Source organism: Dysidea avara, chromosome 1 (assembly GCF_963678975.1).
Source record: "Dysidea avara chromosome 1, odDysAvar1.4, whole genome shotgun sequence".
NCBI classification, from domain to species: Eukaryota; Metazoa; Porifera; class Demospongiae; order Dictyoceratida; family Dysideidae; genus Dysidea; species Dysidea avara.
The window spans coordinates 9194214-9217599 of record NC_089272.1 but is presented as its reverse complement, the minus strand read 5'-3'; the positions used below and the strand labels follow the sequence as shown (position 1 = coordinate 9217599).

The following is a 23386-nucleotide window of genomic DNA, read 5'->3' as shown; positions in this document are numbered from 1 at the left end:
CGCTAAACTAGTGCGCCTAAACTAGAGTAGGCAAGTTCCGAGGACAAGGTTCTAGAGCTGATAGTCGATTAGCAGCTGAAGAAGATACGTTACGGAGGAGTGTGAAATATGATAAACGGAGCTCGTGATGAAGACAGGCTACATGAGCGTGAAGGTACGGTACTGACCAGTTGGGCTTTATCACGAGTTGAAAAAATCCTTGTGATCTGCGAGGGGTGACACACAGTGATACGTACTCACTGTAGGTACTGCGACCGCCAAGTCGACGAAAATTTGAACTGAAACCCACAATCGAGAATTGGCTTATTGCCCCTACTCAGTTTCGCTGCAATATTTGGTATGATAGCAAGGGGTAGTCACTTTAGTACTGTCTGTTGAAACACTTACGACCGGGATTAAGATTCAATCAAGCGATCAAGGATCTTTTGCGCAGTGAATCAAGCTATCAAGACGTCCGCAACAGGGATGATCAAGCACCTTCGAAAGCTAACCTTTAGCGACACGAGGCTTTTACGGCAGATGATCAAGAATCAAGGCTATTTTATAGGTAAAATCAAGCGATCAAAGCAAATTTCGACGATCAAAATTCTTGATCCCGGTCGCAAGTGTATCAACTGGCGGTATGGAAGTGACTACCCCTCGGGGATAGTGATTATTTTTTTTGCCATTAAGTCATGTCAAGACCGGAGTCCAGAGATTTTGAGTGGTGAGGCCATCCATGGCCTGCAATGGAGGTCATAGTCAACCACACCATAGTATCTATGACCTCACTTTAGGTCAGGCAAACTTGATTACTTGCTTTTTGTCACCGCCTGTATCACTTTTTACCCTACCCCCTCGAGTTTCATTGTTGCTGTTGTGTGCACCTGTATTTTGATGCTGAGAAGGCTGGCCATCATTTCACAGTACAGAAAATGTACCTTGCAGCTCAACAAAGGCTGTAAAATGCAAGTATTAGCTTTTAGAATGCTTTCGCTAACCTTTACAGTGACAGATAGCCTACTGTTCCAGTGGTTTGAATAATGAAAAATGACCTCCCGCCTGTGCAAGTATCCCAATTTTGTGGATGAGAAACAAGTAATCAAGTTTGCCTAATCTGTGTAAATCACGATGTGCTTTATTATACCTATTATCAAAGGGTATGTATTATTGAACTTAATACACTAAGCAAGCTATATACACAGCAGATGTACGCTGATAAAAGCTAACTGAAGACTTACTAAGCTGTAACAGCCAACAAATACAACATTTACAATATTTTCCTTCAGTAGTTTCTATTGGTAAAGCACTCCAGAGGCTCTAGTGGATACTTGGTGGCATGAATCTAGCAAAATTACAAGTATTCTAACAAACACCGATAACTTCTTGCCACGACCATGCACATACACTTCCGGTTTGGACCGTTCAATAAAGTGATCTTTGTTCTTCCTGAGTCCCAAGTTTTAAGTAATCGAGCCTGGAGGCTTCAAGTTATGGGCACACCTATAACAGCCATTGTTTCAGTCAAATTGACATGAATGGAAAATTCACTCTCTGTAAAATTTCTGTTGCAGATTGTTTATCCAGTAGTTGGATATATCTCATAGAAACCTCAAAGTGGCTGGGTAATTCCCTATAGGAGTAATTCATTGGAATGTTCAAGAATTGGTTACTGAGTGAAGTACTGCTGTTCGATAATACATATTGTCGTTCGAGAAATGGAAAATGATGAGGTCTGCAGTTTAACCAGTAATTCTCGGTGTGTTGGTGTAATTTACTTACAACTTGGTACAGAAAGAGATCAAAGGTCACTCTACCAAACAGTCCAAACTGGAAGTCTGTGTTGTTGTTGTGGTGAGGAAATATAAGTACTTGTTGAAATCTGTTCAATAAATGGTGACTTATGCTAATACACAAGTATGTTTAAAGCATTGCAGCATGATAACGTATGCAAAGCTATGGGGATCTGGGGGTGTATACTCCTCCAGGAAATATGATAATACATAGATACTAGATGCCCTGAAATGGCACATCTTGAGGCTATTTTGCATACAAAACATCAAGGATGTGTCCTGGTAATTTTGTGGTGCAGTACCACGTTTCATGTACCTATTGTCAGGGCAGATTGCTTTTGATCCCCCTGTATGTATGTATGTCAATCGTGCCGTATATGCATGTCATAAAAATCTCATCCTGGCTTTGTATTGTGACACCTCCAATCTCTTATTGTAAATGCTGGGCTACATTGTGAATGTAGTCCAGGTGGCTCCTTTGATCTATGGACACGACACCAGCATACTTAGATACAAGCCATGGCTCTTATCAGAGGGTACTCTTATGACAATAATTCAAGGTTGCACTGTGGCTACTATCAAGGACAACTAATATATAATATGAGCCAAAGCTATTAAACTGGTGAAATATGGTACAGTACATTATAGCATGTTATTACAACTTTCAAACCTCAGAATAGCCACTGTTGAATCTAGCGCACAACATCTTCTCAGGGAGTATATTCTTCTTATACAACTAACACAACATCATCTGAATGCAAACAGCACATAAACCTTATTTATACTTCAGCAATAAACCATAAATATCTACTTGTTAACAAAGGTGTGTATGCATATATGCTTACAAAAACAAGTTACTTAGTAAGCTGCACTAATGTACACATGTAACCAAAAACTAATGTGCTCATTACAGTGTTAACAAATACATGCTATAAACAAGTTTGTTGTGCATTCGTCCATGGTTACCACACAGTGTTATTAATACGGATTAGAAGGAGAGAGTATCGTTTTAAGTTAGGGAATAGCATTTTTGAGAGGTACAGAATGGTTAAATGAGGTCATGAAAATAAGTTGTATGTAAGGAATACTAAGTATTTTAATTAATCTTTTAATTGCAACCACTGGATGCTGTGGTTGGCATAAAAGTGTGCATAAACCCTTGGGAAGCAGATGACAATGGACGCAAACTCTATTGTCACCTAGAATTTAACCTTGAGATATCTTTTAACAGTACTAGAAACTACATTGGCATCTGCTGCTTGTTTACACAGGCAGCTGCTGATTACCAGAGGTACAGTACAAGAACAAGTGCTCAGGATAATGTATCTGGGCTTGCTGAACATGCTGTTAACTTTGTTGGTTGTTCCTGAAAGCTATTCACAGCAAAGCCTATTGTTAAGATTTGTTACGAATGTCAACTGTGAAAATCCTTCATTTCTAACTTTTTGGCCTCATAAAAATGTATTGAGCCCATTGGGAAAATTCATGATAATGTACAGCAAAAATTCTGTTACTTCAAAAGTGTACAATTTTCTGTACATGGAAAAATACAGTGCTCCCTCGATTATCCAACTCACTTGGGACCAAAACTCCAAGAGAACATACTCCAATACTCCAATAGAACATGCATCTTAGACAAATACTCTAATAGAGCAACTGTTTGGTTAACCAAGTGTTCGAATAATCGAGGGAGTACTGTACATCGATTTCTCTGTCGTTTCATGGTTATCTGCTGTGATATAGATGAAAGATGCCTGCATCCACAGCATCCAGTGGTTGCACAATGGGAAATTAAATCCGATTGCATTCTTAAGGCCTTAGATGCAACAGACTATTGGTATAAATGCCATAGGCTATGTGTTACATGCAAATTAATGAATTATGAAAACTATTAAAATGGTTATTGAATTACAAACAATTAATGAATTACATGATGTATGTACTTAAAGTTTAACAAAACAAAAGTACAGTATTAATTTCAATTAATTGGAAATCTGGTTTTTAAAAATAGCATAACATTCAATTGCTCTTGTTGCAGATGCCAACTACACTTGTGCTCACTGCAAAGTAAATTTTGTGGACAAAAGTAATTTTGATATTCACTTGAGGTACAGTCAAGCTTGTCGTGATGCTAATCCACAAGTGTTCAAGTGTGGAAAATGTGGAGAAGTGTTTACTACACTGATCAACCTTCAACGACATATCAGGAGACATGAACAAAATAACCATCCCACATCCACATCCTCAAGGTCTCATGAAGTTACCTATTCTTTAAAATCACAGATATTAATACCAGGTGGTGATAGTGAACACTTCCAATGTGAATTCTGTGGTGAAAGTTTTACACGAAATGAAGATCTACAGAACCACATAGAAATTCACGAAAGTGAATGCAGTGAAGAAATTGTTGAGCAAAGTAGTTCAGAATCAGACATAGAAGTTCCTACTAAAGAAAGACCCCTCCAGTGTCAGTATTGTAGTAAATCATTTCACGAAAAGTTTGATCTGAAACGTCACTTGCTAAGTCATACAGGAGAGAAGCCACACCAATGCCAATACTGTAGTAAATCGTATGCAGATTCAAGTACCCTACGCCGTCATTTAACAACTCATACAGGTGAGAAACCTTTCCAATGTCAACATTGCAGCAGAAAATTTGCTGACTCCAGTTATCTACAACGTCACTTGAGGACTCATACAAAGGAAAAGCCTCATGTATGTCATCACTGTAGCAGATCATTTGCAGATTCAGGCAGTGTACAGCGTCATTTAAGAACACATACAGGTGATAAGCCATATCAGTGTCATCTTTGCAGTAAATCGTTTATAGATTCAACTGGTCTTCGCCGTCATTTAGTGGTGAAACATGGAGAAGGAAAGTCGTATCAATGTCACAATTGCAGTAAATCATTTGCTGAAAAAAGCAAACTGAAGAGTCATTTGTTAGTTCATACCGGAGAAAAGCCACTTCAGTGCCAACATTGTGAGAAATCGTTTAGGGATAAATACAACCTAAAACGTCATATGCGAACTCATACAAGCGAGAAAACTTACCAGTGTAAACATTGTGATGAGGTGTTCTCGAAATCTGTTGACTTGCATCATCATTTACAAACTCACCCAGGAAGAAAGCTTTACCAATGCACTCACTGCAATAAAAAATTTGAAAGCAACTCTGGACTAAACAAGCATTTGAGAATCCATACCGGAGAGAAGCTCTTCCACTGTGAACACTGCAGTAAAGCTTTTCACTTGTCAGGTAACCTGCATCGTCATTTAAGAACTCATACAGGAGAGAGACCATATCAGTGTGAACACTGTAGTAAAGCATTTGCTGATCAAACTACTCTACGTTTTCATTTAATGACCCATACGGGGGAGAAACCTTATCAATGTCAACATTGTAGTAAAACGTTTACTCGATCAGATTATTTGACACGTCATTTAAGAACCCATACAAAGTAGGGTCATACATAAGTGTGTCAGCATTGCAGTAACTAATTTCAATATCCTCTGTGTAGGCTTCTACAGCATTTAGTAATGCACTTATCAAGGCTATTACTACAGTATATGTTGTGTAAGAATTGCTATACATAAAATAGTTGTCAGTGTTGTGGTAAATTTACAAGGTATAGGAAACATTGAGAACTAATACTGGACATACTATACAACACATACAAACTTCTAGTAAATTCTTTCTTTAATGCAATTAAAACATACTGAATAGTTATGACGCTGCATGAAGCCATTAGTTTGTCTGGCAGTGCCTGACCCTTGCATAACTCAATTTATGTCAAGAATTAGACTATAGGTTAGCTTGCTGGTAACATGAAGTTGAATCTGGGAGATCAAGGCAGGGGGGCCATATGTACATGCACACTTTCCAGTAAATGCTTGCAGCAAATGAACAAGATGCTCTAATAGAGCAATCAGCAATTCTATAATAAGAGCAGTTCTAATAAAATTTTGATTACTAGATTTGCAATAGTATATCCCATATTCAAGCCCAGTAATGTATTTTTGTATCATTCAGTGGAGCAGTCATGCCAGCAAAATTCTACTATAGCAGCTCAAGCTCTTATGAAATAGTCAAATCATCACCTAGCATGTTTGGCGGGAATACTTCTGAGAATTAGCTTAGATTAATAAGTTCATTAAATTGAATAAAAGGAGTATACACACTTGAATTTCATTTATAAGATGTCCCTAGCCAGTTTTCTGGGTGCCTGTTATAGCTACATGTGTCTGAAGTTTTAGACTGGTTTCTTCTTCTGAATTTTAACATCCCTCAATAGTGGTGGTAGTTATGAGACACTTATAAACTTCAAAGCATTGCTATCACCTAAAATTGTAACCCTGTTATTTCAAGGGAAAGGTTCACCCATAAAGTACACTAGCCTATTTCCTACCATGTATGTGGTGATATGATCTATTTGATCATTTTTCTGGAGCATTGTATTGTGAGACATATGGGGGTATTATGAGACACTGTGCTTGCAAGTTGGATATTTCATATTTGGTTATGGTAAATTTTAATTGGAAAAGGTATACATAGTTGGGACACTGTAGACAGTTAAAGCAGATTAGTTGACTTTGTATAATTATACTTGTATTCTTTAATTTACTGCATTGTGCAAGGACTATCATAATTGCTGACAGTCTTTGATATATAAGGAACTGTATTATCCCCTAACTAGATTTGTGGTTTATTTATAATCACTATCTGTGATGATCTGAATAGGTATTATCCCTTTACTCCTAACTCTGGAGGATTTAACCTACTGAACTTGTTTTAAACTATATGACCCTGTCCCATAATACCAGCCGGCCTTCTACTCTAATAAGTAATTATACCAGTCAATGAAATTTACGGGCAATTGGAAACAGTGGAAATGGAAACTGGAAACGGATCAAATTGTCATACAAATCTACCCTGGAGTAAACCCTTGTTTAGTGGCCACCTCTTAAAGACCACCTTCTTACAAAGACCATCTCCGAACAAAGATCACATTGTAAGGCATACTATTAGTTAGATAAGATCACTTCATGGTTGCCTTCATAAAGACCACTCTCTTTACAAAGATCACCCCTTCACATTGCAATAATCAGGGCCGCCCACAGGGGGGGGGGCAACTGGGGCATTTTTCCCCGGGCCCCAGCCTGAAAGGGGCCCCATGAAGGGCCCCCTGAATACCTGTTTAAAAGATCGATATACTCTAATAGAGCAGTCAGTTCTAAATACTCTAATAGAGCAGTCACAGTATTCTTCAGAGGAGCAGTGTAGCAAGCTTATAGATAAGGAGATATGGTTGGTGATGGGTAGTTATTGTCATTGCCAGCAGGTTGTGACCTTTTTTTTTTTTTTTTTTTTTTTTGGTCTTCACATTACAACTTGGGTCAAGGGCCCCACTTTAACTCTTTGCCCTGGGCCCCTTAATTTCTCTGGGCAGCCCTGGCAATAATAGCTAAGTTCCAAACATCTATATATTTCATGACTTTATCAAAAACAGCTTGGTCAGCTAAAAAGGGTAGGCTCTCATTGTCATCATCTCCTCATTTTTTTTTGATACAGTAAGTTACACTGTACAAGCTACACTTCACTTGCATGTATTATTTTTGTATTACACAGAGTAAACATTTCAGCCAACCAGATGATTAATAGTGACTATACAAAGGTATCGACAACAGACATGTACAGTTTGGCTCCATTACAAGTTCAGAAAAGAGATGTAATGAACACTGCTCTTTTATGGCTTTCCCATATGAAAATTAATGTATGGTGAACAGTTTGATTGGCCATAAATATTATAAACAAAAAGATTTTAAAATATTTTTTGTGGATCAAGCAGTACCGCCAAATTTCAAGATCGTGTGTAATTGAATTATTAAATGTTATTGAGGATCCAGCTCAATGGATACATACTATAAGCAATACAGATAGCCAGATGACTTGTGGACCAAACTATGGGGGAGATGAAATTAACCCCTTTCTATAAGTCATGAAATACATGTTTGGAGTTTATCAAATATTACCATGTAAAGAGGTGGTGTTTATAAAAGGTAGCCATGAAGTGGTATAATCAATTAGATAATCAAGTTTGCCTTTATCTATCTTTAGAACAATGTGGTCTTTATATAGAGGTGGTCTTTATATAGAGGTGGTCTTTATATAGAGGTGGTCTTTATATAGAGGTGGTCTTATATAGAGGTGGTCTTTATATAGAGGTGGTCTTTATATAGAGGTGGTCTTTATATAGAGGTGGTCTTTGTAAAAGGTGCTTTATACCTGACCACCAAGTGAGGTTTTTACTCAGGATACATTTATATAAAGATTTGACCATTTCTGTTTTCTCTCATTTCCACTGTTTCCAGTTGCCCAAAATTTACACTGCTTGTTGGAATACTTGACCATTATTCAACAAGTTAACAGTAAACAAAATGATTTTAATCAGTTCTGTCTGGTGTCCTACAAAGCTCAGTGTTGGGACCACTTGTGCATCATGCTGTTGTATAAAGTTATGACCTCCATTTCCAAACAACTACTTATATGATACACAGGCTAGGAATTCAAAATTTTGAAATATTGAAGAAAGGAAAATTTCAATAATCATGCAGCTCTGACAAACTAAAATTTGACAGAAAGCAAGAAATCTTGACTCTGTTTTGAGACTCTTATTGATATTTGACAAATTAATTTTTGATGAATGCAACCAATTTGTCAAATTCTTCAAAGTTTTCTTTTGTCATAATTTCCATCATATGGTAAAAAAAATATTATGCATACATGCAGATGTGTGATCACTGTAAAATGAAGTGTGTCCTGCAGACCAAAGTGCCAACTTGTGTATATAATTATTGGAGGAAGAACTGAAATGTCTTATTGATCAAGACAATTATATAATGTATACATACAGCTAGGGGTCTAGTCTGAGGGGTACCATGCACTGACAGCCACAGAGTGGTCAATACAGGAACCCTGGCAAGGCTTACACTAATACCTTAAATTACAAGAAAATTATTGAAATATTTTTAAAACTGTGTCCTACTCTTATTAACAACCTACTAAACATGAAAATTCTAATTATTTCATGTGCACCCATATGGGAGATTTTCCAAAATTCAGTCACATTATAGATTACTGTGTAATATCAAGCACCATCAGCACCTCTTATTATCATGTTAGCTATCCATAATATAAATGGATTTATAAAAAGTTAATGAACTAGCACAAAAATAATTAAAATATAGGAAATAGAGATCTCTGAAAAAAAGAAACTAAGAGTCAAACAAGCCAGTATGTTAAACTCAGAAGAATGTATTCTTAGTGTATACTTCCGATTTCATCATGAAAAATATTGTTTTTTCACCAATTAAATCCACCAAGTCCCAATAGAGTGTTTACATGCTAGCTTGTTTGACTCTTGTTTCTTTTGCTTTTTCTGTTTTATGAGAGTATTCGACTAACTGTAGTATTACAGTATCTGATTTTAATGCATCATTGTAAAAATTAATGTAGTGTCATGCACGCCAACGTAATTATCAGTTTTCGCTGGCAGATTGGAATGCCATTAATCAAGGCCGCCCACAGGGGGGGGGGGGGGGCAACTGGGGCATTTTGTCCCGGGCCCCCAGGAGGCCCCATGAAGGGCCCCCCGAATACCTGTTTAAAAGATCGATATACTCTAATAGAGCAGTCACAGTATTCTTCAGAGGAGCAGTCACAGTATTCTTCAGAGGAGCAGTGTAGCAAGCTTATAGATAAGGAGATATGGTTGGTGCTGGGTAGTTATTGTGATTGCTAGCAGGTTGTAAGCTTTTTTTTTTTTTTTGGTCTTCACCTTACAACTCGGGTGAAGGGCCCCACTTTAACTCTTTGCCCTGGGCCCCTTAATTTCTCTGGGCGGCCCTGCCATTAATATCTGTAACTCGAATTGCAACAAGTTTCTGGGTCACACTGCTGGTGCTTCCATTTTCTAACTATTGCTCAGAAAACAGTTTCTTCCAATATGAAACAACTGAGCCTACAGTTCTTACAACACATTGATAAGTGTTCTATTCGAGGTGAGTGTATTAGATATGGATTTTGAAAAACTTTGTGATTTCTGTTTTACATTTCTATTTGGTTGTTGAGAGGCTTACTATGTCATCTATTACTTCAACACAGTCATCTATTTTGAATTTTGTGAAGAGTTGGTTGAACCGGTACCTCTCCCTGAAATTGCACTCCCGGAACTGTTTTTCAGTCTGATGTGTTGAATTTACTCTTTTTGCCTCAGTTGAAGCAGTCAGCTAAGCTGTCATACAGTCAGTTGATGATTGTCAAGTTACAACATTCTGTTCTAGCTACCAGTCCAGATGTCTCTTCCACTGCCTTGAGTTTTAACTGTTGCTAAGGCTTCGGTTGCCAACAATAACCAACATTCACTCTGCTACATTTAAGAAATATGCATGTCATCAGTTACCGCATTCTACTCATGTTGATTATTGTGAATCAAACTTAGAGCTATTATCTGTTCAAAATAAATTTTAGATATTGTCAACCTGGAGCAAACCTGTCCTATGTGATGTATGACCTCCCTGTGGAGAAACAACTGTTCTTCTTGCTACACGCTGGTTGTGACACTCTACCAACTCTTATGAACCTAGCTAGATAGAAAACCATTACTATCTGTAAATGTGCAAGGGCGGAATTAGGGGGGTGCATGGGGGCTGAAGCACCATCCCCCTTCCACAATTTTACTATTTGCTAGCTTTAAAAGGTAGTAGAAGCTACAGTAGAGGTGAAATTGCATCTAAAACATACATGGACAATGAAAACATGGAGGGAGTGAGAAGAGAAAATCAACAAAAGATCATCAAATTTATATTCCAGGGGTAAAGCTGCTAAAAAGGCTGCTAAACACTGAAATGCTCTAATAGGACAGTCAACTACTCTAATAGAACAGTCAACTACTCTAATAGAACAGTCAACTACTCTAATAGAACAGTCAACTACTCTAATAGAACAGTCAACTACTCTAATAGAACATTCACCATTATATGTGTTTGATATTGTAATTTTCCTTATTTTTAATTTCTATTAATTTATGTAGATATTTTCAATGTATTTTTGTGTATGTGTATTTTTGTATTTCGCAAGGTTTAGTGTACATGTAGTGTGAGTGTTTGTTGTTTTGTAGCTACGTATACTGTTTTTAAAAAAAACTCTTGTAAGGAAGAATGGCTTTAGCCGATTGCTGTATGGAGTCTACATAATTAATCAAATCAAATTATCATTAAAATTCTTTAAACAAAGACCAACTCCTAGATCCCTTGTCCCTTGAACTTCAACTTTGAACTCAAACCATACTGCAGCATTAATGCTGTGCCCTTTATATGAAAGCTAGTTACCACTACTAGAAAATAATAATTTCACTTAGGTAAATGCCTATTCAGTCAAAATCATTGCCAAATTTGATCTCAGAAAGTTAAATTTTCAAAGTGTGATGGCATGCTGCCATGCCCCCAGACCCTCTAGATATACTCATGCTGAGTGTGCTTGTCACACTGCCCTGCCACATTGTTTAGCTCCCACTATAGATGCCTTTAGCTTAGCACCCACCTTGGGAAACAGAGCCATAGTCAGACTTTTATCTGGGTAGGTTTGTTTAGAATAAAAGTGGACCTTTTTATATGACATGTTTCAGATTATATTATGGCGTGAGCACTTTGCATGCTGAAACTAGGGGGGTCTGGGGGCATGCCCCCCCCCCCCCCCCCCCCCCCCCCAAATGGTTGAATTTAGTGGAATATCAGTCAATAAAAATAACAATCTTTTAGGTAAGCTGGAGATCAGCTGTATGGATAATATCTGGAAAAATATCTCTACTGCTACAGTAATTATACCATCTGCACATGCATGTGTCTAAATATAATATATTGGAATGTCACAGTGAATAAGAATGAGAAAGAATGAACACTCTGCCATGATCAACACATGATCAAACAATACCATGATCAACCATGATCAACACTGTGCCATGATCAGTGGAGCAAAACAAGATGTGTCTTAAACAATGAAATTTATATATTGCTAGGGACCCGCCGATTATGCTAGCATAATTTTGAGCATAATAGGTACCTAAAAGCATTGAGCATAATGCCAGCATAATAGGTTAAATATTTGTACGATAGTGTAAACTCTTGCTGGGAAAATGACAATTGCAAAATAAGATCGATATACTCTAATAGAGCAGTCAGTAACTCTAATAGAACAATCATCAAACTGACTGTTCTATTAGAGTATATCGATCTTGTCTCTTACATGCAGGCAGGCAGCAAGAATTTATTATTTATGTTCCAGCCACTCATTTTTTTCTTTCTATATAGTGCTAAACTAGTAGCAAAGCATATGAACTAAGGCATGAACATTGAGCATAATCGAGCATAATAGGTAAATATTGAGCATTAATTTAAGCATAATAGGTGAATTTTTGAGCAGTGCAGCATAGCATAATAGGTAAAATTATGAGCATAATCGGCGGGTCCCTATATATTGCATGCATGGAATTGAAGCATGGATGCTATTCATGGACTCTGCATGGAGGGGCTTGTCCACCAAAATCTTATATTTGAATGAAAGCTTGGTTTAGACAATCTACATGTAAATTAAGTAATTTTTAAAGAAAATGTAATTGTGACTGTTCTATTTGAGTGATTGTTCTATTAGAGTGGTTGACTGCTTTATTAGAGTATCTCGATCTTGCATTGCATCAGTTTAATACACGCACTGAATGAGTTACTCGGAGCACTTAATTTAGCTTCTTATTAACGGTATCTAGTGAACTGTAGCTAATGGACTTTTGCTCCTGAAAACATGGACTTGTATACTAAAATTATGGAGCTTTTTGGTTAAATTATGGACTTTTTGCTAAGGCCAATGAAACTTGATTAGCAGTTTCGCGTCATCGCCCGCATGCTTTTAATACACCCGCATGGAATTTCATTATTGGTATTTCAGATCGAAATACTCTAACAGAACAGTCACTTTTACTCTAAGAGAGTAATCAGCTATACTCTAATGGAAAAATCACTTGTTATAGATTAGTAACGTACTTTAGCTATTTAATGCAAGAGTAATCAGTGTAGATCTCACTGTTTTTTGGTAGAAATCTTCATGTTTGGATGTGTGTTGTGCTTTTGGAAAAATAATGAATAATGAATAATGACCGCCCGCCCGCCCGCCCGCATCAAATTTTCAAAAATCTGAGCGAGAAACTGGTAATCAAGTTTCATTGGCCTAAAATTGTGGACCTTTTTACTGAAATTGTGGACCTTTTTTCCAAGAGGGTGGTTCTTCAGAACTCCCCCCCCCTAGCTACGGGCCTGGGAAATCCTATATCCACCCTTGATGTGCTCTCTGTCAAGCTCCCCAACCCACAACAAACCATATCTTGACTGGATGTTTTGTTGCTCTTGGTCAGGGTAGGTATACCTGGAGACATAATTCAGTCTTGCAGGTTTCTGTTCATAGCACTATTCTACCGATCTGTTTACCACCCTTAGTAGACCTGACTTTGTCTTAATTTCTAAAGATTCAATCTACTTGTTTGAACTAACAATTCATACAAGAGTGTCTGACACTTGCTCTAGCCACTTGAGCAAGTGTGTCTGCAAGTGTCAGACACACTTGCTCAAGTGGCTAGCACTTCTGGTGTTACAAAGAAGACTGTAAGATCATTGTTTGAGCAGGCTGCTTGTATTGCCCTGCCCTGCTCATATAGGGTTTTAACTCTAGAGCCTCCCCAGACTGGGATCTAGCAGATGATTTTTTCTCTTTATAATAATGTATAATGAGAATGGCTTACAACCCTTAACAAGTAGATTTGCACTATAAAGTTTGTTGTTTGATCATTAAATATTTTAGGTGTCAAATGCACCCATATGGGTGATTTTCCAAAATTCGGTTACATATCAAGTCAGTCATCATGTACAGTAGCTATGTTCCTGTTGACTGCATGTTTACTAGTAAACCTATACTTCTTCCAAATAAATTTCTAAGGCTTCTTTTGTAGTTGGGAACTTTCTAAGGTGGTGTTTAGGTGAGTGGATTTTGGCAAAAAAACAAACAAACACAAGCGAACTCTATTATGAACTATTACTAATGTGGTTCATGTTAATTACAGGTCTAATAACCTTTAAAGTGATGTTTCTTCCTGTGAGACATGAAATCATAATTTCAATGGAGCAAACTTCACTATCAGATCATCAGGTGTTGTTCAGTTACAAGCAGCAAAGAGCTGCATCATTTTCCCTCAAAATTGCTTCCATTTATAATCTCAGTATATATTGCACAGCTGTATATATACCCTACACTCTTTACTACATAGATACATTTACTAATTACTTATTGTCTATCTAATTGTTTGCTGTATATCTTATGTGTATGTGTGATTTCTTTGGGGTGTTGATCGCCCCCTGGGCGCATCGGCAATTGCCGTCTGCCCAGTAATAATAAATAAAAAATAAAACTACAAGTGTTACAGTTAAATTACTGTCTAATTATAAGCTCCCTAGCCAGTAGCTATTATGCACCTATCAATGTTATCCCCCACCTCCCCCCTCCCGGGCGTAGTGGGGGAAATGGTGGGGATTTGACTTTTTGAAAAATCAAATTCTCCACCCACTGCATGGGGAACAACTAGTGGTCAAATCTCCACGTAGTATCGCTGGAATTAACTTTAGGAAACAGATCAATTCTTATAGCTCGCAAGCTAAAGCAAACGCCTAAAATTTCGAACGGTCAAATGCCCCACTAGTGCATAGGGCAAAATTTCTGATCAAATCGGCGAAAATCCCCCACTAATCCCTTAGTAAGCCCGGGAGGGGGGTAGTGCGGCTTAACATTGATAGGTGCATTATATCATAATCCTTATTACAGTACTTGGAATTTCAGTGTTGCTCTTCAACACTGAGTAATTAATAGGAAAAATGCACATGATTTTATCTATTTCAAAACCATTTAACCATTGCATGATGTCAAAAGCCCCACTTTAACTTGTGATCACCACCCTATATTGGCTGGAGTTATATGCAAAATACAAAATAGCTAGGTGCAAAAGAGCATATCATTATACATGAATATGTCTCATGATTAGTTGCGCACTACACAAGTTAGATGATAACACTGTCAGCACTTCTGCCCAGTATAATGTAAATACTATAGCTACAACAAAGAAGATTGGAATCTGGGCCAGCCGTATACCCCTCTTGGTTTATTTCTGGATCAGCACCTGGTAGTGTGCATGTACATAAAATAAATTAAGTTGCTACCAAATTATATTTATTATAATAAATACCATGAAAGATCCAAGTTTTGATATAAAACCACCATGATTATAGGTTGTTTGAAGAAACCAAATGCTACCTTATAAAGCAATAACTTTTCTGAGCACCATATAGTAGTATGCACATCAATTTAAGTAAAATTATAGCTACAATTACCAAAATTCTTCTGTGTGAATACCCTAGCCTCATGATTACATAAGGTAGCTAGCGGCTTTTCTTTGAAATGACTCAGTGCCAACACATTGTATCTGGAACAAATATTATTATTAGACATGACTCACACAAATGATTGAGTTGAAAAATAAGTTGCAATTTTATGAAAAAATCTTGTGGAAAAGTTGCATTATAAAATCAGGAGTTCATATACAAGGGACAGAGTATCTATAGGGAAAGTCCCTGAGGCAATTGACACATTAAGCCTGTTCACAGAATAAAGCCTTGACCTTATCAACACTATAATAAGCACACTGTTCACAGGACACCAAAATGTTCCAATACAGACATGGGAATACATGCATGTGTACGGTTGTGCATGAATATCAATTTGAGATTCTGTATATGCATCTTATACTTCTAGCTAATATATGTGCAAGACACAATATATCTTATACCACAGTTCAAACAATAGCACACATTGTATATGTGTTTCTGCTAATGTCGTCATTCTATACAAGATAATAATATGTCACTAATTGACTGCATGATCAATTAAAACAACCTACGTACATAGCTAAAGAGTTACTAATAAGTGCTATAGCATAATATCCTAATGATCAATACAGCTCCATGTAAAGTGTAAACTGTTACAGAATGATGCAACCACCTTTCGATGATGATCTTCCCCTATCTCAGTTACCTCATCCACAAGTATCATTTCATACATTTCTGCAAGAGACATTTATAGGGCTAGCCTGATAGACACTTTAAAAATTACATAGATGCATACGTAACTATGTAGCAAGTCCATCTGAAATACATGTAACCAGATTTAGACCTAGCTATACAATATATTATTGCAACATAATATTTTCGAAAACTTTTAGACTCAGTATAGCTACTGCATGGGCTATGCTTTACTTTCATTAAAACTGCGATAGCTATACGTTAGCTAATTCAAACAAAGAGTACTGAATCAGACACACCGTTTATTAGCTAAACCCAACTTACCATTGGTTAACCAACACCCTCTCTTCACCCCTCATGTTGATTGTATCCGGCCCAAAAGTATAACTTAGTAAATGTAGAAGTTAATTCCAATGTTCTTTTAGATGATAGTAATATGGCAGTACATATGGGTCGATCTATTATATAGCAAGCTGTGTGTATTAATGCATGTAAAAAGTAAGTGCATGCATGCAAGTAGCATGCACTCAAAACTGCCATCACGCGACTTTGAAAGAGACCTCGCGGAGTGAACTATAGCATTAACGGACGCCGATGTTTGACACGCACCAATGATCAGCAATAAACCTATATGTACGATTATGCTATAGCATGAGAATTGCAGCCAATAGTAGCTCCCGAGGTATAGCTCCAGTTTATTCATTGTTCGGACAAGCGGGACTGTGACAACCTACCGAAAATGAGTTTGTAGGTTCTGAACCGGCATTGTTTTATAGCAGCTAAACAATACCGGTTCAAATCCTTTCAAATTTAATAATCTACGTATTTGTATATTCACTGAGTAAAATTGGTTCTGTTAGATAGTATTCTATAAAGTTTGACAATGATAATATGCATAATTATTATTATTATTATTATTAGCACTTTACAGTGACCAGCACTGAAGGTCTGACAACAACATGTGCTGCAGCCTTAGGATTACCTAACCTACAAGGACTTAGACCTAGTGACTTGACTTTACTATAAATAAACAGTGGGCAGAGAGGCAAACTCTGCTCAGTCCTGGGATGATGATATTGTTGCCATTACAGAAGCAGCATTGCCACGTTGAACATCAATGGCAACCTTCTGAATCAAAAATTGGGTGGCCCTATTATAGGTCTCATTAGTTTTGTTATCTGTATGCAATATAGAGAGAGTACATGAACCTCACAATTCATATCTGTATTTTGGATATATACCCTCAGATCAGAATGCCCACCATGAAGCTATATATTAAATTTTATGTTTTTGAAACAAATTCACCCCATCAAATGCACATGTACACAAGCTGGTAAATAATTATAGTAAATAGCTTTCACTGCACTTTTAAGTTGGTAGCTATAGCTATCAAGGATAGTACGGGTTTTGCATGCTATATTTTGCCTCCGACGTATGTATACATGCAATTAAGAGATGCATGCAAGGTTATAAAAAAGGAAGTTACGAAAAATTATAATGCTTAAATTGACTATAGCTAATATCGTGCCCCATCACAAAAGTACCATCTTGGAATGGAAGGAGGTAGAAATTTGACTTCTTAATGTATACCCATATAGCTATAGCTATAAAATACAAAAGCTAGGGACGGCCACAGGCTGCCCAACCTGCATTTGTGAATAGGACACAAAGACAATTAAACACGGTAGGATAGTCAGGGATTTGCATGTTTTCATATGCAAATGAACATACATGACATTATAGTGTAGGTACATTGGGAGCATGTATGTGATGCATGAGTGCATGCGCATGTAGTAGCTGGTGTACATGCATGGCGCTAATATATGTTGGTGGCGGATTTTAAAAAGGGGGGTTCCACTTTGGAATTGCATGCAACTTCAGCCTAGCTGCAAGTTGAAGACCAAAAAAAAAAAAAAAAAGGAAGTACAAAAAGGTCGTCACCATAGATGGTGAGGGACAATAGCTACCCCTCACCAACTTATTTATAACTAGATACATGCATAACTTGCTACACTGCTCCTCAAAAGACTACTGTGCATGACTGCTCTATTAGAGTATCTCAAGTAAGAGAGGATCATTCAAAGGGGGTTCCATGGAACTTTTTGAATCCTCCCTAGGATCTGCTTCTGGCATGGGTGTACATATGGAAGTCACACTGTCATTGTCAAGGATTGCATCTATCAATGTCATGCCCCACCCCCATACACTTACTGGGGATTCAGCATCTACATCGTGCCCCACCACTGTGGCTTTGATGCGGTTGCAGTTTACAGAACCAAAAACTTTTAATCAAATATCCTATACAGCTTATCCATACAGGCAGTCTGCATGGTACATATGTGACTGAGAAATACATGCTAATTATATGCAAGTAATGTTGTTATTGCTATAGCTGTAAAGTTAAATGGGCAGAGGGGGAAGTACTACTTGACAGAGCAGTCATGGTCACTCCCTGGGCTGTAAAAATGTAAGTATTGCTTTGCAACCAAGTGATAGTTAGTCCTGGTTATCAGTAAACAGCAACATTTTGGCTCCCTTCTTGTGCTCAGTTTCATCTAACCCAAACTTCATCATGGCCAATAGAGTCATAGACTATACAAGCCACATGGCTACTTTGGGCTGTCTGGACAGTGGATAGCTAAAGAGCCTAGGTCCAGATAAGGGAAGTTCCACAATATAGAAACCCCTCTTAGGAGGTGGGGACATGATGATGGGGTTTTGATGACCTTCTTAGCCCCAATACTGGGGAATTTGATACCAGAATTTGTCAAATCCCTTGTATTTCCCCACCCTACCAGTAGTGGGAGGTACATACACATAGCATGTTAGCCAAACACTCCTAGATGGTATTTACACTGCATACATATATCATAAATGTATTAAGAATACACTTCAGTAAATTGTGGCACCTTAAAATTCCTCTTTAATCTAAGACAAGCTGTACCATACACCCCTTGTCTCATGCTTCTGGTAACCAGTGCTTAATCAGCTGCAGGTATCCCATCACCCTCTATCCTATACTAGTTGCCACACATTTACATATATCCTCAGAATTATTACTTTAAAATGCCTTCTACTATTAAATCTGCATTACTATGTACTGTGAAATGTAATGCACCTGCAGTCAGACCTAGTGCATAATATTTGCATTTCTTTCAGAGACTGGCAGCCACTAGAACATCCATGGGCTGTTAGAAATACATATAGTATATACAAGTATCCTACCAATGTACTAAGTAATGTCCAAAGCTGTTTGAACCTACCGTGGGGTGTGAGTGTTGATTCTTGATTGAAGAATACCAGCTGTAGTTGTCTGATCAAGCATCTGCAGTATTGGTATATATACAGCCAGATGATACAGTCTCATTTCATTGCGTGCAATGCACAGCCAACATGCATGGATCATGGATATGGACCTTAAATCACATCCAACATCGTCAACATGGATCATGGATCATGGATCATACATGTGTGGGTGCATCTGAAAAAAATATCATTAAATTTCACTGTTTACATCTGCAAAATTATTTACTGTAATGAAGTATGTTATACAAACTTTGACTATTCTTAGTAATAATCAGAGTATGCCTTCAAATAATATTTTAGAGCACCACAGTTTACCATATAATTGAAGGTGTCTAGATTAAAAAGCTTTTATACAAGGGACTTTCGCTGTATAAAAATAAAATTCATTTGTTGCCATTAGTTGAAGCCATTGGGGAATTGATATACGCATAGTTTACATAGTACTAAACAATATTAGCAGGTTCCATTATTACATTATTGAACTGAAGGAAGCCCCTCCATGTAGTACACAGGTTTGCATGGCTGGAGTACAAAACCATAGCAAATTCATTGTAACAGTTGGGCAACAATAAACTGAAACCCTGTCATTATTTGACTATCACTAGACGAATTTACTTACTTACTTAAAATTTTTATTATTGCAATTATTAGTTTAATAGAATGTATGTACCTTTTGGGCTTTTTCACCCCCTGGGCAAACCAGTATCTAATCTTAAATATTACCAGTATATATGTACTACAATACACGGTGTTGGGCAAGTTACTTGTTAAAAGTAACTAGTTACATATTACATATTACTTGCAACAGTTACAGTTACATATTACCCATAAAATAAAGTAACTATAATAATATTACATATTATATTACTTTGTGTCCACAGCCTTAAGCTATCACGTGTGAAACTACCACCTTATCACGTGACATGATTGCGTTGTTGGACAACATGCAAATCTTGGTTATAAGTAAGAAACTGGTGAATAAGCTGCTTCATTACTTCGTTGTGGATAGGCGTTACTCAGTGGATTACTAATGAGATTAATAACTTCGTTACTTGTAGTAATATTATGTAATATTAGATTCGTTACAGTAACTATATTACTTAGGTAATGCGTTACATTTGTAAGTAAAGTAACTTGAGTTATATTACCTGTTTTTATAGCGTATTTCATTATAATTACTTAGTTAGCTACCACAAAAGTAATAATATTACATAACGTGTTACATAAGTAACGCGTTACTCCCAACACTGAGTCAATACATGTATTCTGCATACACTATACATATTTAATTTGTGCCAGGGTTCTATTTGAGAGAATTTTCATTTCAATTAGAAAAACTTGGATACTGCATGGAATGCCTATTACAAGTCACCTTTTAGAGAGTCAGCTACATTATTTCAAGTCTTCCTATACCCCGCCTGTAGAGAGTGTTCAATTACATTACACAAATCACCAATGCAGTAGAGAGTTCAGCTACAACAAGTCTTGCTGTAAAGAGTTCAGCTACATTACATATCACTCAGTAGAGAGTTCAGCTACATCACAAATCACCCTGTAAGAGTGTCCAGCTATGTCAAGTCACCCTGTAGAGAGCACATTACAAGTCACTCAGTAGAGCAAAGTTCAGCTACATCACAAGACACCCTCTAGGAGAGTTCAGCTATGCCAAATCAACCTGTAGAAAGTGCGTCGCAAGTCACTGATATAGAGTTCAGCTACATTGCTAATCTCCTGGTAGAGAGTTCAACTCCATTACAAGTCACCCAGTGGAGAGTTCAGCTACATATATCTTGCTGTAGAGAGTTCAGCCACATTACAAGCGACCCTGTAGAGAGTTCAGCTGCATTACAAGTCACTCAGTAGAGAGTTTAGCTTCCTTACAAGTCTCCCTGTAGAAAGTTCAGCTACATAACTATAGTTTCCCTGTAAGGAGTTCAGCTATGTGCCAAGTCACCCCAGGCCAGTAGAGCTTGAGAGTTCAGCTACATTACAAATCTCCCTGTAGACAGTTCAGCTACACGTATGTAACAATTCTCCCTGTAGAGTTTAGTTGCATTATACAGTGGAACCTGTCTATAATGGTCACCTTGGGACCAGATATATCTGGCCTTTATATACAGGTGGCTGTTATAGAGAAAACCTGCATAAGATGGTCTGCAGCATTTTAGTGGCTATGACCGTTATAAATGAGTAATTATTATAAAGAGGCTCGCGCCAAAGCAATAAAGTCGCTCGAATACAGTAACAATTTTACTAGTCTTTATACAGAAAGGGCAAGGTGAGCTTGCTATGAATGTTGGTTATAGCTATTGAATATGTTTAAGCAGTGAAGCCTGATAGTTTATATAGCATTCATTGAAAGGCAGGAAGTGTGATAATTGCGCATTAATTGAAACGGTGCCGTGGTGTCAGACCATCGGCTCAACAAGCCACCATAAAAGGAAGCGACCGCTATACGAAGGATAAAGTTATGCATACAGTGATTCATAGGCGAATTCTTGGTTGGCCGTTATACGCGTTAGACAGGTGACCACTTAATGCAGACCACAATACATACATTTGTATGGGAAAAAATTTGGGACCTCGTGACCATGGCCGTTATGCAAAGGTGACCGCTTAATCCAGGTGACCGTAACGCAGGTTCCACTGTACCAGTTTCCCTGTAGAGAGTGCTGCTACATATGTAACATCCTGTAGAGAGCATACATTACAGGTCCCTCTAGTAGAGAATTCAGCCACAATTACGAGTCACCCACGGCCAGTGGAGAGTTTAGCTACATAACAAGTCTTGCTGTAGAGCGTCCAGCTACACATTACAAGTTTCCCAGTAGAGTTATATACATCATAAGTCACCATTGAGCTAGACATGTACAATTCAGTTGCATTACAAGTCACTTTCAGTAGAGAGTTCAGCTAGGTGCAACCTATAGCTATCATTTAGTTTCTATTGAAGTGCACCAGAGTCACACTACAGACAGTGGTGTTGTGAGCCCTTAGTGTGTGTATCAACTTTGCACCAGAAGTCAGACTATTATTGGTATAATCATAGCTATTATACTAATAGTACTTGTAACCAATGTAATTATAAGGTGAATCTGTCTATGTGACTGGGCCTGCGAAAACAGGGCATGTGGGCACAAACTACACCCTGTTACACTACAGTAATATCGCAGTATTGGAACAGAATATTTGCATTCTGTAACTTGCATCATAAAGCCTATTAAATTACATTGCCATAGCATAATAGTATTAAAAGTTATGAGCCAAGGAAATTTGAAATATAGTAGGCAAAAATAATGAGCCCACATGCCCTGTTTTTGCAGGCCTAGTCACATATACTCCAGCTTGCTTATTCTTATAAAAGTTACATTAAAGGGGTGGGGTATACTGGAGCATCTACTGCACTGGTGTACAGAATGGTGTGTGCAATGGTTGTCATGTCTAAAGTATGTGTCCATTAAAACAAATTGTAGCTATATTCTAGTCTTGACAGATAGGTCATTTGGGGCAGGGCATTCCATAATTGAGGGATTCTATTGAAGAAGAAATGTCAACTAACTACAGTTCTGAACATGATTTGTATGTACTTGTGGAAAACCTAGTAATTCCATTACCAGTGATGTAATTTGAAGGAAGAGAGGGAAGGGATACTTGCAGCTTGAGTAAATTCAATATAAAAATTATTTTGTTAAATCACTAAGGATAGCAAATTAGAGTTGTTGAGTCTATCATAATAATTGGAGCTGCAGATAACTTGTTGCTCTCATTTGGATTTGTTCAATAAGTGTAATATTCTTAATAAGGTTAGGTTTCATGGTCAATAACTACAACTTGTGATCGCATCAAAGATATAGGAACAATGTTCTCTTGGCTGTTCCTGTTTGGTACTGGTTAAAACTGTGATGGAGCATCCCCAACATTCTATATACCTAAGGAATTACATCTTTTAGTACTGATCTCAAGACAGGTCTAATGATATTGTAATTCCAAGGTCCTTGTGCATGCCGATCTCTGTGATGTACACTCTTCTTAGGATCATAAAAAACATATCTCATCTCTTATAATAATTACTCCACTAAGTCACTGAATCTAAATCATTTTGAAGGGCAGCAATATCATGGAGGTTGCAAGCAGAAGTA

The 23386-nt window shown here is 37.5% G+C and overlaps 1 protein-coding gene and 1 long non-coding RNA gene across 3 annotated transcripts; one reads left to right on the top strand and one right to left on the bottom strand.

Moving 5' to 3' along the window:
- On the top strand, window positions 1-5454 carry LOC136255387 (zinc finger protein 555-like). Of its 2 annotated transcripts, none has more exons than XM_066048158.1 (2): window positions 1-154; window positions 3811-5454. In XM_066048158.1, exons 1-2 carry the CDS (start codon window positions 109-111, stop codon window positions 5235-5237), a joined length of 1473 nt encoding a protein of 490 aa, XP_065904230.1. In that variant the 5' UTR covers window positions 1-108; the 3' UTR covers window positions 5238-5454. The 2 variants fall into 2 exon arrangements, with proteins under 2 accessions (XP_065904230.1, XP_065904227.1); XM_066048155.1 differs by lacking the exon at window positions 1-154 and adding an exon at window positions 1356-1833.
- Window positions 5455-15681: 10227 nt separating this feature from the next.
- LOC136255776 (uncharacterized) lies at window positions 15682-16712 on the bottom strand. The gene is made up of 2 exons (XR_010701101.1): window positions 16266-16712; window positions 15682-15983 (listed from the first exon to the last, which is right to left on the bottom strand). It is a non-coding gene; the product is annotated as an uncharacterized lncRNA (long non-coding RNA).
- Window positions 16713-23386: the final 6674 nt, after the last annotated feature.